The 16,828-nt window shown below is 37.9% G+C and overlaps 1 protein-coding gene and 1 pseudogene across 1 annotated transcript; both read left to right on the top strand.

Moving 5' to 3' along the window:
- Positions 1-1,240: 1,240 nt before the first annotated feature.
- On the top strand, positions 1,241-6,482 carry LOC141653075 (protein KINESIN LIGHT CHAIN-RELATED 2-like). The gene is made up of 2 exons (XM_074460716.1): positions 1,241-3,018; positions 5,871-6,482. The coding sequence occupies exons 1-2, from the start codon at positions 1,310-1,312 to the stop codon at positions 6,076-6,078; spliced, it is 1,917 nt and encodes a 638-aa protein (XP_074316817.1). The 5' UTR covers positions 1,241-1,309; the 3' UTR covers positions 6,079-6,482.
- A 773-nt stretch (positions 6,483-7,255) lies between these two features.
- Positions 7,256-14,977, top strand: LOC141651107 (uncharacterized; annotated as a pseudogene).
- Positions 14,978-16,828: the final 1,851 nt, after the last annotated feature.

Here is a 16,828-nt window from a genome sequence, read left to right as displayed (position 1 = left end):
CAGGAAGCCGCTTGGACGTTACCTTGAAAATGTAACGGAGATTTGAGAATATAGTTGTATTTGAGAATATAGTTGTTTGTTTGATTCTTGTTCCTTTAATTTTATTAGGAGTCTGTAAATGGGCGTGTGTGTGTGCACGTGCAGGGAGGCACGCAGGCGTGTGTGTGGGTTGGTGGTGGTTAAGGAAGCGGCTCACATAATGGTTCATTATCTACCATTAGATTTCTTGACTCGAATCTGGGTCGACATGTGTCTGGATGCGATAATTGATGTAGTTGCTACTGACTTTATTTCGAAGTTCACTAATGAATAAGTAAAATGCTAAATCCCGCACGCAATACAGAAAGCATAATTTTTGATATAGTGGGTTGAAGACTGAAGTGGTTGGATACTTGAATGGACAATGTTTCACTTTTAACTAAGATGAATTTTTTTTTTCTTTAGGTTCGAAATTCTGTTTACTTCTATGTTATATAACTTGTAAGTGACTTACTGAGTTACCAATATGGATCGGCGGTAGGGTGGTCGGAGCAGGGGAGGGGGAGTGCGAGGCAGGGGGTATGAAGTCGCCGGTAAGAGGTAGGTTGGTCGGAGTTGGTGAACGGAGTACGTGGTTGGTTGGTGTTAGTGACTTGGTGGGGAAGGGAGATGAAAAAAGGAGAAAAAAATCAATTGGGTGAGTGATGAAAAAAATGACAAGGGTAGTATGGTAAAAGTCGTATGTGAAAGAGAAAAATCCGTATGTGAAAAAGCACGTCCATATGCTTACTTATATCATCAACAAACTATTCATAAATTCGTAAAAAATAGTGCATATTTTCAGGCTATATCGGGATTTCAGGCCAACCCAATTCAGACTCAGTTACATGAGTCGAGTCCCCACTATGAGTTTTTTGAAGTTGAGAAAAAGTTTGAGTTGAATTTGTTCGGACTAGTAGATATAATTCCGACTCTATTACATGAATCAACTCGCGAGTCTTTTGAAGTCTAGAAAAATATCGAGTTGAGTTAATTCGGACTAGCAGATATAATTCTGACTCAATTACAGGAATCAAGTCGTGACTCGTTTGAAGTTTAGAAAAAGTTCGAGTTGGATTTGTTCCGGACTTCGGACTAGCCACATATAGGCGTCATTTTTTTTTTTTTTTTTTGGGGCTGCGCTGCTAAGATATAGGCGTCATTTGATGATCAATTGATCACACACTTCTAAAAAAAGAGAGTTTAGGGTTTTAGACCAAAGGTATAGTCGATGAGAAGGTAAGAACAGTTGCATTGTTGCCTTTCAGATTCTTACCAAACAAAAATAAAAATGAAGAGATTATCTACCAAATTAATTTCATCTTCCAAAATCACAACTTCATCAACATCAATTTCTGGTAATTTCACCCCACAATTCGCAACTTGTTCATCATCTATATCCAAATCCCCAATTCAAACCCTAAATCCCTGCTCAAATTCCAATTCTTTATTCTACAAACCCTACAAAACCCATCAATTTTACAAAACCCCATCTCATAATTACAGTACCCATCATGGAATTACTCCATATTACGATGGAATTACCCCATATGATCCCGAGCAGAGTGAAATCAAGAAGAAAAGGGCACTAATTCAGGAAGCTGTTAAGGCAGCGAAGGCGGCGAAATCGCCTGAGGAAATGCTTGAAGATTTTAAGAAGAATATGGAAGATAAGTTTGAAAAAGCTGAACTTGGTTCCGCTTGCATGAATATAGGCCTTGATCTTGAGAAAGAAGGTGAGGATCCTCAAAAGATTATATCTTTTGCTAATAGAGCATTAACTGTTTTGGATAATGTTAAAAATATATATTCTGTTGCTATGACCTTACGTCTTTTGGGTTCTACTTATTGTAGTTTAAGGAAGTTTAATGATGCATTAGGGTTTCTTAATAGAGCTAGAAAGATATTGGTTAAGTTAGAGAATGATGGTAATTATAAGTATGGTGTTAATGGTCTAAAGGCGGTACAACTTGGTGTTTATATGGAGTTAGTGAATGTTGAGGCTGGTATGGATAGGATTAAGGAGTCTGTGGATTATATGAGGAAATGTTTGGAGATACAACGGTGTTTGATGGGGGTGGATAGTGTGGAGTTTGGTAATGCGAATAGGGATTTAGCTAAAATGTTTGTCAGGATCAAGAACTTTAAGGATGGGTTGTTGTATTGTAAGAAGGCGTTGGAGGTTCATTTCAGGTTGTTGGGGGAGAGCTCTGTGGAGGTTGGTCTTGATAGACAGGTTCTCGGGGTTATATATTCCGGGATGGAGGAGCTTGAGAAAGCCTTGGAGGAAAATGAGTTGGCGCAAAAGATTTTTAAGGATTGTGGGTGTAGGTCTGAATTGATTCGTTATGTGGTTGATGTTGCTAATCTTTATATTGGTCTTGGGAGGTATGAGGCTGCTGTGAATGCGTTGAAGGAGCATGGGAAGGCGGTGGAGGAGGATAGTGAGAATCCTCTTATTTTGATGACAATGGGTAAGGCCTTGGTTTATCAGGACAATTTTGAGGAGGCTAAGGGGTGTTTCGTAATTGCTTGTAGTGTCCTTGATAAAGAGGAAGAAGCAAAGCCGTTGGAGGTTGCTTATGCGTATATGACGATGGCAGAGCAGTATGGAATTATGAATGATTTTGAAACTGAAGTTTGTTTGTTAATGAGATTACTCTCTTTGTTGGAGAAGTTACCCGGAGAACAACATTTAGAAGGGGGTTTATTGAACAAGATAGGATCCCTACATTTGTTGATGGGTAAGTTTACACAGGCCATACCCTACTTGGAGAGGGCGGCTGAAACTCTCAAAGAGAGAGATGGGTGTAAGCATTTTGGAGTAGGGTATATCTACAACAAATTAGGCCGTGCTTATTTGGAGTTGGAGAAGCCAGAGTCGGCGGCAGAAATGTTTGGTGTTGCTAAAGACATTCTGGACGTGTCTCTTGGTCCTCATCACAACGAGACCATCCACACATGCGAGAACCTATCAATTGCATATGCTGCCATGAAAAGGTAAATATCTACCCGTTTGCTGTTGTCCTTGCTGTTGTCCATGAAAAGTGCTATGATACTCTATTTTTCAATCTTATGTGCACTTTGTTATCTGTGGTTATTTCTTGGAAAAGGAAACACTGTAAAAATGACATTATGTTGCAATTTTGTTATATTAGAAATGACACTGTAGCTAACATGTCTAGCCATATAATGCTCTCTGTATTTGAGCCATTGAGGCCTGACTGCCTGAGTTATGGGGAGTTATACACAACACATGTGTGTTTGATCTAAACAAATTGTTCAGCTTTATTTTTGACCAATTGTATTCAATTTGCATACTTGACTTTGGAATTCTTACTCCGTCTTCAACCTATAACTTCTGTTGCACTAGAGCAGTTCGCTCTTACCAGGGGCGGAGGCAGCCCTTAGGTTGGTTTACAGTTTGGGCTACAGCCCATGGTGAAATTTAGTGTACCATATTGATATCGTTCGAGTAATTGTTTGTTTGCCTTTTAACCAAAAGTCTTGGGTTCGATTACATGTAGCAGCAAGTTAATTTAGTTTTTCACATGCTAATAGATACAAGCACACTTACCTAGGTCCCTATTGTTCAAAATCCTTAACTTCTGGACTTCATTCTCATTTCTCTCCTCGTAAAAGCAGTGGTGTTACTGTTTTCCATAAAATCTTGATTACCATACAAAAAAACACCACTAATTCTTTAAAATGAATATAACTTTTCAACTCCAAGATTCTTTTTCACCATTTAATAAAAGTAATTCCTCTTACTACTACTTTAATTTCAACAGTGTCACTACTGCTGGAAGCATTTGGTTCAATTGTACTATGGTAGTAAAGATCTTCGAATATTGCTTCAGAGTGAAACTCCATCTTCTGATCTTGTCAAATACAAAACAAATATCGTCATTCACAGTACATATAGCGTTTAAAGCTGGGATTTATCATTGTTATCAGTAAAACCGACACATAGAAATTAGTCGAGTCAAATCTCATTAGATATAGAACACATTGCATGTTACTAAAAATACAAGTATTTTCCTTCTAGTACTACTTTTTTTAAGGATTCAAATCTCATTAGTTGAGATTATATATGTCCTCTCTGGTAAGATGGTTTCACAACAGGTTAATTTTTAAAGTTAGCCCTAGGTAAATGTTATTCCTGGTTCCGTTCCTGCTATTTGCGTAAACAATTGGTAAGTTAGCTGGCAGTGAAAAAGAAGTGAAGCAGCTTACTCATTGGTTTATTTCACATGAACTACGGATTTTTAGCGTAAAGGAGAATGACAATAAGGACTGTTCTAAGAATGAACAATGTTAACAAAATGTCCCTATTCTTTGATTTCTGTAGAGCAGTTAACCCATAAGGTATAAGTTAATTGATCCATAGGACTATTTACCTTGTTATTCTTCTGTATGTTTGATTCCTTAGCGCAAGTAAGTTAAGCTGTTTAGTTATCTTCTTGACTAGTTTTTCTCTACTAGCTCATTTACCAATTGCTTGCGCTAACTGCTCCTTTGGGTTTGTTAATGACTAGCTTTGGTATCAGACTTGAGCTCTAATGCTCTTCTATAATGATCTTTAGTCATTTGGAGGCAGCGTTCACTATTAGATTATGTAATCTCTCCGTGATCATTTTGTTATATTGCATCTTGTAATATTACATGTTTTGGATGTCAGATCAGAGCTGTTTGTTAGTTGTAACGGAGTATATAGGTGATTAGACGTTGCCTCTGTTGGGATTGTTCAGAGTAATTTAATCAATGGGAATGAAAAGTAATAATGTAGAAAAGTTATTCAGCTAAGATGGTGATGTAGTATTGTATGTACTGCTTGTTAAGATTATAGTATAATGCTATGCTATTCAAGCATTTGGAAATGTGGCAGTGCTCCATGGATCCCGGTTACACAGTTACACTAGTTAGTGTGTAGATCTGAGGCCTGTCTCTTGAGGGTAATAGGATTCGAGAGATACAGATTCTAATATATAACAATGTTTCTGGTCTTTGTTAGAAGTAGCACAGAGCAAACACCCATATACCTGTAGAAGTTTACTTTTCATCGACTTTTGACTGGAAACATATACAGCCCCAAAAGACATTTAACAATCCTGCGTTTGACAAAACAGTACAAATACTTAATGAGCGTCCATCTTCAATGAATCTACCAAACTAAATTGAGGCAAGAGAGTAAGACATTCAGATCATCTACCCCTATTTTTCAGTAAGCCACTTTGACTTTTTTCCCCTCCCTAAGTAGCACAGAGCAACACCCATATACCTGTACCTGTAGAAGTTTGCTTTTCATGACTTTTGACTGGAAACATATACGGCCCCAAAAGCCATTTAACAATCCTGCGTTTGTCGAAACAGTACAAATACTTCAATGAATCTACCAAACTAAATTGAGGCAAGAGAGCCCCCCCTCCTCTTCCCCCTTTTTTTTTTTTTTTTTTTCTTGCAAGCTATGGAAACAAATCATGTAAAATAATATGCCAATTTCTTTTCTTATGGTGTTAACTCCTATCGTCTTTGGGAACAGTCTCATTTGGAATACTAACTGCTGTACGAGCAGTTTCCCTTAGGGTTCTTAAGGTAGTTAAGGCATTAAGGGGCATCCCCTTCCATTATTTTAAAGAACGAGTGGCATAAAACTAGGTAACTGGACTTGAATATCTGAAAACCAAATTTTCTCGTGTTGTCAATGTGAACATATTTTAGATATCGGATTTAGTTTTGACTTCTTATGTTGAGAATTGAGATAGTAGCTATTATCATAAAAACAGTATGGAACCAGTTTATGGAACTTTTCCCTAAATCTGTATACTTAAAGCTTGTATGTTCAATGGCAGCTATCCCCTTGCAATTGAGTTCCAGCAAAAAGCAGTCGATGCATGGGAGGGTCATGGACATAGTGCAGAAGACAAGCTCAGGGAAGCACGTCGACTTTTGGTGCATCTGAAGGTGCGTGCTCGTGGCGCTTCTTCCAAAGACTGCCCTGAAAAGGCTCTGCCTCTACCGCACTCTAGCGATGCTAGTGGGGGCTTGCAGGCTTCTTAACCCAGCAGTCCTAAGAAATCTGTTTAAATTGAAAGAAAGTTGTCTCAGGCACTCTAGTTAAGTTCAAGACTATTTTTTGTTGGTCCAAACCTGATCTATGCGGGCTAAACAGGCTTTTGGGCATTTCCAGGCTAATTCGGGCTTATACCCTTTTGTGTCGATAGTACCTTTGAAATCTCCATTAACTGCTGAATTAGATGGTACTCTCCGTACTTTGTTATCAGGATTGTACGTGGGAAGTTATGGATGTTATCTTGTCAATATGCGAAAATGGCGTAGTTTTTATTAACTTTGTACCTGGTGTAAAGTGTAATTGCTTTTAAACATAGTGCATGATTATGGACTTAATGTGTTTAGGTGCTTGGATGGACGAACTTTCACTCTTAATGAAGATGTTTTTTTTTCTTTAGGCTCGAAATCCCGTTTACTTCTAAGTTCTAACGTCGTTTTTGACTTCTTGAGTTAATGGTAATAATTTAATTCTTATATAACAATTTATTAATTGATTCCTTACTATGAATAATTCATATATTCTCACTATTTATATGTCTGTAAAAGTTATGGAGTACATATTTTCCATGGCATACCAAAAAAGTGGGCTTCAAGGCTGGTCCAATTCCGATTCAATTATATGCATAGAGAAGCGAGCTTTTCCAAGCCTAAAGTATGAGTCAATATCTTAAAAAAATGGGTTATACTATTTCATGTACCCTTTGTCCCGGTGAATTGTTACTATTTCCATTTTAAAGTGTATTATTCATTTGTTTTTTGTGTATTTTCAATTCGTCACAGTAACACTTGTTCAAGTGTGTAGGTTTTTGAGTTCTTGTCCAAGTGTATATTTTATGTGTGATCTTAGGATTTCCAATCCATGATCAATGGCCAAGGCACCTATGCTTTCGATGAGTCAAACGAACAAAACACTGGTGGGCTAGAGAATGATCAAGAGAAGGAAGTGAATGAATGTAGAGCTTACCATATGTCTTGCTGAATCACGAGTATTCCTTGCGCTGACGAGTGTGGCCACTTTTAATTCTTGTAAGATGTAAACTCTGAGCATGTGTTTTTTCAAAAATGCGCTTACGGCCCCTTCTGTTTTTATGCAGTTACTGATCCTTTTTTCCTGTGTGCTTTACTTTAAACTTTGTTACTTCTCTTTTCTGTAGTTGGTAGAGTTTGAGTACAGCTAAATGGTGATTACTGATTAGTGAGATTTACTTGGTATTAGTAGACTAGTAAAGCTTCATATATGTTGGCATTTCTTCTTTTCAGCAGACAGTACACTCCATGCGCAGCAATATAGTGAGTTGAGTTCTGATCATCAAGCCCTAACCGCCTTAAGTGCAGCTGTTATCTGTGAAGGTCTGCAATTCGTTTGTGTCTGAAGACGGTTTCATGTTATTAGACCCTAAAAAATTCCGAATGATGTCATTTTGGTCTGATCTGGTAGCTTTCAATCATGTGTGTATGAGTCTGCTGATAAGAATGAAGATTATAAGTTTTTATTTAACTTCAGTATTTGTATGAAAATCTTTGTTGAAAAAGTCCTAATGTTTTCTTTGACTTTCAGAATTGACCAAATAAATACTTCTTCTATGACAATATCATTCAGAAATTTTTTTGGAGGTAGAAAACATGCGTGGATGAGTCAAGGCCAGAGTGTCATATTGTCGATATATAGGGTTGGTCAATGAATCAAGAGGTCCAAAAAAGACGGAAATTACCAAGTGGCCAGGCTGCTGAGCTGCTCGGGTCGTTAGTGAAGCCTTCCTCTAGCCTTCATCCTTCTATAACTTCTCATGGTAGACGTTTCAAAACAGCTCCAATATGCAGGGTTCATCTTGATTCAGTGCAGGTAAGATCAGGTCTGCTATAGGCCCGAAACCATTAGAAAATTTGTTACCAATTTACTAATCTTTGGTTTTTACATCAATTATTAGTTTTATTTTCCTTGGTGTCATTTCTTCCTTGTTTTCATGACATTTTCCCCTCTTGTTTTGAAAAATGTGGATGCTTCCTCTAAAGATGTACAATTTTAAATCTTGAATGTAGGGCAAGTGTATAAGCTGAGGAGCCCAAACGTCGGATAGCTAGCTACCTTATCAAGTTATGATGCATCAAACCCCAACAAAGGGGTGGGAATGAAGGGACTGGGGAAGACCGTAATGCTAAGACACCATGCCATATTTCCTCTAAGCAGAATGAGAGCTCCAACCTCGATAGACCCTCTACTAGTAAATGATAGGCTATCGCACACCTATGCAAAGATAATATTTATACCCTAGCAAAACAAATGAATGTAGTACGTAGGGGTCGAACCACAGAGAGACGGGAGTTGTTAATTAGTTGTTATTGATTGAATTTTACCTTGGTAGATTAACGTTCGCTTTGGTTGATTGGTTTGATGTAATGTAAAAACAACAATAAAAAGAAAATGTCTAGGGAGGTCGGGTCACACATGCTAATTATGTAAATGCTCATGTCAATTTAGGAAGTTGATTACTCGATAAATGTTTAGGCTTAAAGACACCCACCTCTCGATCTTAGCGTCAACCATAGACCGGGTCCTAGAGAAACTCTCGTTTATGACTAGGTCGTCCTACTACACATGCTTAGTCTAATCCGATTCCGTGTCTCTCGACTTATAGAATGAATTAACAAACTTAATCTAGGATTACGGCCAATAACCAAAGATTAAACGTTGTGGCGCAAACATGTGATAGAAACAATTTATCAATTTAACTTAGCCTCATTTTAACATTTACAATTTACTTAGTTATGCATGGTTTCCCTTACTCCTTAGACAAATGTAACTACTCAAACATGATGAAAATGTAAACTACACTAATGATAATTAAAATGATAAACATAATGGAAATGTAAATAGAATTACCTTGAAATGGAAATGGAAATGGAAATGGAATTGAAGAACAATGCAAATATAAATAACTTGATATGTAAATTGTTTATAACTTGAATTGAAATTGTTTATAACATAATGGAAATGCTAAAAGGAAATCTAATCTAACCTAAACTAAGAATTAAAATGAGAGTATAAAAGTGGTGTAGAAAGTATGTAAGAAGTGTATATGAAGTGTGTTTGAGGTCCCGGATCAACACCCTTTATATAGGAATAAGGGAGTAACGTAAACAATCAAGAAAGAGGTAACCCCGATCGGGGCCACCCCACCCCGATCGGGGTCGTGGCATTTCTCATTTTCCTCTTAAATCCGTCTTAACTTTGCACTTAATGTTGATGCGGAATCCGATGCTTATGTCTTTATGCGTCCGTCCAAGGTATCTTAGGCATCCTTTGGCATCCAATGCAAACTCTTATCATGGGCTTTCATTTGGATTTCATTTCTTTACATATCCACCAACTAAGATTGGTTTCCTCTTGCTCGGGTTTTCCAATTACTTCCCAAAATGCCCCTATACTTCCCGGAATTCCTTTGCATGATCAAGACTTGCTCTCATTAGCCTCGTGAACTATTGTACTTGCTACTTTGACGGGAAAAAGCTACTAAAAGCTTAATTTCCTACAAAACACAATGAAAAACAAGCAAACACAACTAGAACACGGAATTAGCTCGCAAACACTTACATTAGTGCAAATGACATGTAAAATAGAGCTAAAATAGGGGGTTAAAATGTATATAAAATGGACCTATCAAACTCCCCCAAGCTAAACCCTTGTTTGTCCTCAAGCAAGCACACAATACAATGTATGATAAGGATAAGGGTAAGAGCAACAATCATCGCATCCAAATGCAATTTCCGTCAAGTAACTTTAGAGCACAATGAATCAGATCCTGAAACAACGTGGGCATAGGGAAAATGCAACAACATGGATGAGATTTATATGACGGCGTAGCATGAATGACTTCAAATGAACTTTTCGGCCCTTGCATGATCTTTTGACTTTGGACTCTCACGGTACACTCAAGCTCTTTTATATGTGAAAGGATATTTATTATTTATATGAGTAGCACTCACCTATCCTCAACTCATGAGAATGTGCCCGCAATCTAATATGGTAGTCATTTCAAATCACAAGCCAAAAACAATCAAAATGCAAGCATATAAAAGAAGTCAATGGGTAGAAGAAGGCAATATGTAATGGGTAAGAAAGGGAAACATATGAATTATGGTTTGTGGAGCTAAGTCAAGCTAGCAACAACCAAGTGAAAGGATGCTCAATCCCAAAACTAAACCCAATATTTCAATACAAATCATAAGAACATTCTCCAAAAGATGATAATAAGATATGAAAATTCTCTTAATTTCCACTTTTTCTTGTTTTTCAATTCAATTCATGCTTCTTTTTCTTCTTTTTCATTCATGTGATTTTTTCATTTTTCTTTCTTCATTTTTCTCTTTTTTTCTTTTTTCACAACTCATTTTTTTTCACTTCTTTTCTTTCATTAACCAATTCCGGAAACTAGCAAATCCGGCATAACCAAGCTCACAAAGACCAAAAATTAAGCAAATCCCAAATGAGCACCCTAACACCAAAGACATAGCTACTAGCTTAACAAGGTAGGCAAGTATGATGTAGCTAGATAATATGTAAAACATGTGTGAGAAGGGGCTAAAAATGGGCAACAAAGTCTATGTGAATGGCTTCAAATGCAAGCATAAAATGAAAGTAATGCTCATAAAGATGAAATAAAAACCATACTTGTGCGTATTTGATGTAACACACACCATAAGGAGACCTACACTCACCTAAGAGAGACCGGATATGGATTCATCGGTTCAAAGAGGTTCTACCTTACCATCTTGTGGCTTGCCAAAAGTCAAGATCAAGCCTATTTGGTTCAAATTTCATCTTCCACCTACTATGTCAAGACATCCCCATGTATGCAAAACCCGTCAAAAGCGCGACTCATTAGCTTTAAAAAGCTACAATATGGGAAATGCAAAAATGAAAGACATTAAGCATAAGACAAAAGGGTGGACACAACACACACTTTTTATGAAAATTTTTAAATTTTTCAAAGTTTTCAAAGTTTTAGGTTTTTAGATTTCCCATAACTAGACTCACTAAATCCCTCCCCCAAGCTAGAACAATACATTGTCCTCAATGTGTAAAACAAACAAGGACACCCAACAAAGGGAGATGGGACGACACATGCGGAAATAAAGAAAGGAAAGAAAGCGTACAACTGCGTAGAAGCTCCCCCAAGCTAGCTTGAAAACGGGTAAAGTCCAATCTAAGTAACAAAGTACCTGCGAAAGACAAGCTACTACATACGAAAGCAAGCTAAATTTCTTATTGTCCTAACTATTACATCAAAACCAAATTGAAATTGCAATTGTAAATTGTCTTAAAAAGCATAAGTAAAACAATTTTTCCTAAATGAATATCCAACATCCTTTAAAAAGCATGTCAACGCCCTTAGAAGTTGATCATATTCCTGCGCATGAGCAATACACAAGCATATGTAAGCAATTGATAAGATATAAGCATGAAAGATCAAAGGAAAGAAAGGATTAATCTTATCAAATTGCTCATGAGAGATTTCAAATAGAACCACCGTACTTCCCTCGTCAGCAAGAGTAGGAGCACCTTGCTTAAGACCATAAAAATAACCGTTAGTGCACAAATTATAATCATAAACGGTCTCAAATTGGTGGTGTGAAAACTCTAAGTGGTAGGACTCAACAAAAATGGGGGGTTCATCCCACTTAACCTCTATATTAGTATCACTAAGTCCTCCATCAACTTCGAATTGGTCAACTACATCCTCCACGAAAGGATTTTCAAAGGGGTCTAAGGTCTCGGGTAAAACCTCATCCTTTTAATTATATTCGGGCCCAAGATCGTCCATGGTTAGTGTGTTATCCACTACAAGGTCAATGTCATCAACATGAGTCTCTAAATTTTCAATTGGAATGTCACTAAGAGGACTTTTAGAAGAAAAAGTCGGACTATCATCGTCGTCATCTAATAATTCAAAATCATTAGATTGAAAAGACTCACATTGGGGAGGTAAAAAGGCAAAATGAGAAAAGATAGGCTCACGTGGTGTCGGTTTCTCTTGAGAATTTTTTTCCAAACGAGCCTGTAACACTTTAAGCTCCTCTTCGATGCGCCAATAATGGAATTGGCGTGATACCTCCCGCAATTGACTTTGGCTAGCCATGAAATCAAAGAAATCCCAAAGTTCTAACCCCATCATGTAGTAGACACTCCCATTACTCAAGTTTAGAGCTATTTCTCGGGTCTCAAAATTCATGCCATTAAGCGCGAATTGAACCATGTAATCCCCATCAAGGACATGTCCAAGAGAGAGGAGACTATCACAAAAATGGCAGAATCGGGCAAGATAGTCATGAAAAGGCTCATCTTGGAGTTGTGGGACGAATTCGTAATTCATTATGAATGGCCAATAGCTTTATCACCTACAAAAATAGGCACTAAAACTACAAGAAAACCGGTGAGATGATCCCAAGGAATAAGTGTTCCTCGAGACAAAATAAAATAAGATAAAATTCAACAACTAATTAGCAAACAAAACCGTCTCCCCGGCAACGGCGCCAAAATTTGATAGGCTATCGCACACTTATGCAAAGATAATATTTATACCCTAGAAAAACAAATGAATGTAGTACGTAGGGGTCGAACCACAGAGAGACGGGAGTTGTTAATGAGTTGTTATGGATTGAATTTTACCTTGGTAGATTAACGTTCGCTTTGGTTGATTGGTTTGATGTAATGTAAAAACAACAATAAAAAGAAAATGTTTAGGGAGGTCGGGTCACACATGCTAATTATGTAAATGCTCATGTCAATTTAGGAAGTTGATTACTCGATAAATGTTTAGGCTTAAAGACACCCACCTCTCGATCTTAGCGTCAACCATAGATCGGGTCCTAGAGAAACTCTCGTTTATGACTAGGTCGTCCTACTACACATGCTTAGTCTAATCCGATTCCGTGCCTCTCGACTTATAGAATGAATTAACAAACTTAATCTAGGATTACGGCCAATAACCAAAGATTAAACGTTGTGGCGCAAACATGTGATAGAAACAATTTATCAATTTAACTTAGCCTCATTTTAACATTTACAATTTACTTAGTCATGCATGGTTTCCCTTACTCCTTAGACAAATGTAACTACTCAAACATGATGAAAATGTAAACTACACTAATGATAATTAAAATGATAAACATAATGAAAATGTAAATAGAATTACCTTGAAATGCAAATGGAAATGGAAATGGAATTGAAGAACAATGCAAATATAAATAACTTGATATGTAAATTGTTTATAAGTTGAATTGAAATTGTTTATAACATAATGGAAATGCTAAAAGGAAATCTAATCTAACCTAAACTAAGAACTAAAATGAGAGTATAAAAGTGGTGTAGAAAGTATGTAAGAAGTGTATATGAAGTGTGTTTGAGGTCCCGGATCAACACCCTTTATATAGGAATAAAGGAGTAACGTAAAGAATCAAGAAAGAGGTAACCCCGATCGGGGCCACCCCACCCCGATCGGGGTCGTGGCATTTCTCATTTTCCTCTTAAATCCGTCTTAACTTTGCACTTAATGTTGATGCGGAATCCGATGCTTATGTCTTTATGCGTCCGTCCAAGGTATCTTAGGCATCCTTTGGCATCCAATGCAAACTCTTATCATGGGCTTTCATTTGGATTTCATTTCTTTACATATCCACCAACTAAGATTGGTTTCTTCTTGCTCGGGTTTTCCAATTACTTCCCAAAATGCCCATATACTTCCCGGAATTCCTTTGCATGATCAAGACTTGCTCTCATTAGCCTCGTGAACTCTTGTACTTGCTACTTTGACGGGAAAAAAGCTACTAAAAGCTTAATTTCCTACAAAACACAATGAAAAACAAGCAAACACAACTAGAACACGGAATTAGCTCGCAAACACTTACATTAGTGCAAATGACATGTAAAATAGAGCTAAAATAAGGGGTTAAAATGTATATAAAATGGACCTATCAGTAAAAAGGTATTTTCATAACACATTCTTCACCGGACAAATCGTTGGATTAATAAACCATCATTGCATTTAATAGTGTAATTGCAGTCTTTCTTTATTGTAACCAACTGTTTTAGCCCTTTAGGCATGGAGGTTGAGGTGAACGTTTAGTGGGGAAAGGCGTAAAGCTTCCAAGTTTCAACCTTCCAATATGTTAGCTATGCGTTCAGAACATCAGGTTGTGGCTTTAGCTTTGTTCGGACTCTTGCTCTCCTTATCCTCTAAAAAATGTGTACTTGGGTATCTCTTCGAGCCTTGGAAAAGTGAAGTTTTCTACACCGAAAATTCTACTTTTCCTTACCTTTATTGTTCTCCTATAGTTGATAAAAGTAGTTTTATCGTTACACACTGCCATCCATCTTATGTTAAAACTTGCATATATAGGGACAAAGCTGCTGAAAGAAGAACATTTCACAAGGAGTTTGATGAGGCCATGGGAGATAAGTCATCAGATGAAGTAGCTGGATCATCAGAATGTCCTGAGGAAGCTGCTGCCGAAGCCTTAGAGATGTCACTTGGAGCTGGAAGTTACGCCCAAAAGATTCTCAAAAATATGGGCTGGAAAGAGGTATGGTAATGGTTTATTTACTTTCAGTGATTCAGTCTTTCAGATACGGGTTAGTAACTTTAGCTCTTAGTAAGCGGTGCATTATACTCAATGCTTGCTTGGATCAAGTTTCTATACTTGTGTTATGTAGGGTGAAGGACTTGGCAAAAGCCAACAAGGAATGAGAGAGCCACTACAGGGCACCGCGAATAAGGGTACTGCTAGTTTGGGTGGCCTTTTGGACGAAGCTTATAAAAGAAGTGATCAAATTCAGGCTTGGATTGGATGTGTATCGGGCCTAATGAGTATATTATGGCCTAGGGATTAGCCAGCTTGCGTGTTTCAAACAGACTATCGGGATTAGCCAGCTTGCGTGTTTGAAACAGGCTATCGGGTCCATTAGTCCCAAAAGAAATTTTTTGAAGTTCAACATCCTAGATATTCTTCGATATACTCTTAACTCCTACGCAAGAATATATCACCTTGTATTTAGACCTGTTTTGAATTTGTCGAATTCTACATTTACCTCTACGAACATGTGATCGATCATTCATAATTGAAGTGAAGTTATGCCAGCCTATTGTAAAAAATGAGTAGTTTATATCTTGAACTTGGACTAGCAGCTTTTTTTTTTTTTTTTTTTTTAAAGAAAGGAAACTAGCAGCGTTTGAATTCCAGATTTTATAGTGTGTGAAGTTCAATTATATTCTCGCAAAATTGATTATATAAATCAGAGGTTGAGGATATGCATTGGTGCATAAATTTATATGCACTCAAGTCAAGGAAATCGCTTGGAAGTTACCTTGAAAGTGTGACGGAGATTTGAGAATATAGTTGTTTGTTTGATTCTCGTTCCTTTAATTTTAGGGACGTGCTAAATCCCGCGCACAATTTTACTAAATCTCGTACATTTGTCCCCCTTATTCCGAAATTACCCCTCTCATTTCTCACCCTAAAAAAAAAGTCAACTAATCAAAACCTCAAGAAATCCCCAAACCAAACCCTAGATTTCAACCAACCACTCCATCCGCGTCCCACCAACCACCCCCCACGGACCGGCGACGGAAAAGGAGAAGAGGATGATAGTGGTCGACGACAGGTCTTGGGAAGGGATGGGTTGACGGCGCGACAGGTTTCTCGATGGTACAGTACAGGGTTGAGTTGACGCTGGGGAAGGGATGGGGGTGGTCGACGGCGTAGGGTGGTCTTCAGGGCTAGTGGATGGGTCGTCGGGAATGGATAGGGTTTATGGACGGAGAAGCGGTTGCGGAGATTAAATGGGACACAAATTAATCGAGTATGGTGGATTAGGATGGTCGATGACGCATTGGTCAAGGTCGACGGCGAGGGGATCAGGGTGGCCGTCGTTGGCGCTGGTGGAGGAGTGTTTGGGCGCGGGGATGGTAAGGGGGAAGGTAGGAGGGGTGGTCGGGTATGGCATGGATGTTGGGTACGCTGTAGGTGATTGCTCAATGTAATTTTTTTTTAAATGAAGGGTAATGATGGAAAAGAAGGACAAAGTGCGCGGGATATAGTAAAATTATGCGCGGGATTTAGCAATTACGTAATTTTATTAGGAGTCTGTATATGGGCGTGTGCGTGTTTGCACGCGCGCGCGTGGAGGAGTCTGTATATGGGCGTGTGTGTGCGCGCGCGCGTGGAGGCACGCGAGCTTGTGTGTGGGTTGGTGGTGGTTAAGGAGGCGACTCACATAATGGTTCATTATCTACCATTAGATTTCTTGACTCGAATCTGGGTTGACATGTGTCTGGATGCGATAGTTGATGTAGTTGCTATTGACTTTATTTCGGAGTTCACTAATGAATAAGTAAAATGCTAAATCCGCACGCAATACTGAAAGGATAATTTTTTATACAGTGGGTTGAAGTGGTTGGGTACTTGAATGGACAATGTTTCACTCTTAACTAAGATGATTTTTTTTCTTTAGGCTCGAAATTCTATTTACTTCTATGTTATAACTTGTAAATGACTTACTGAGTTACCGGTAATAAATTGATTCTCATATATGCTTATTTATATCATCATCAAACTATTCATAAATTCGTTAAAAAATAGTGCATATTTTCCGGCTATATCGGGATTTCAGGCCGACCCAATTCAGACTCAGTTACATGAATCGAGTCACGATTACAAGTCTTTTGAAGTGTGGAAAAAGTTC

Source organism: Silene latifolia, chromosome 4 (genome assembly GCF_048544455.1).
Source record: "Silene latifolia isolate original U9 population chromosome 4, ASM4854445v1, whole genome shotgun sequence".
Taxonomy (NCBI): Eukaryota; Viridiplantae; Streptophyta; class Magnoliopsida; order Caryophyllales; family Caryophyllaceae; genus Silene; species Silene latifolia.
This window is presented reverse-complemented; position numbering and strand designations above follow the sequence as displayed.

Excerpts from the sequence above, each read along its gene's own strand:
- LOC141653075 (XM_074460716.1), top strand. The coding sequence starts at position 1,310 with ATGAAGAGATTATCTACCAAATTAATTTCATCTTCCAAAATCACAACT. Across the intron at positions 3,019-5,870 it reads GCATATGCTGCCATGAAAAG|CTATCCCCTTGCAATTGAGT; the intron begins GTAAATATCTAC and ends GTTCAATGGCAG.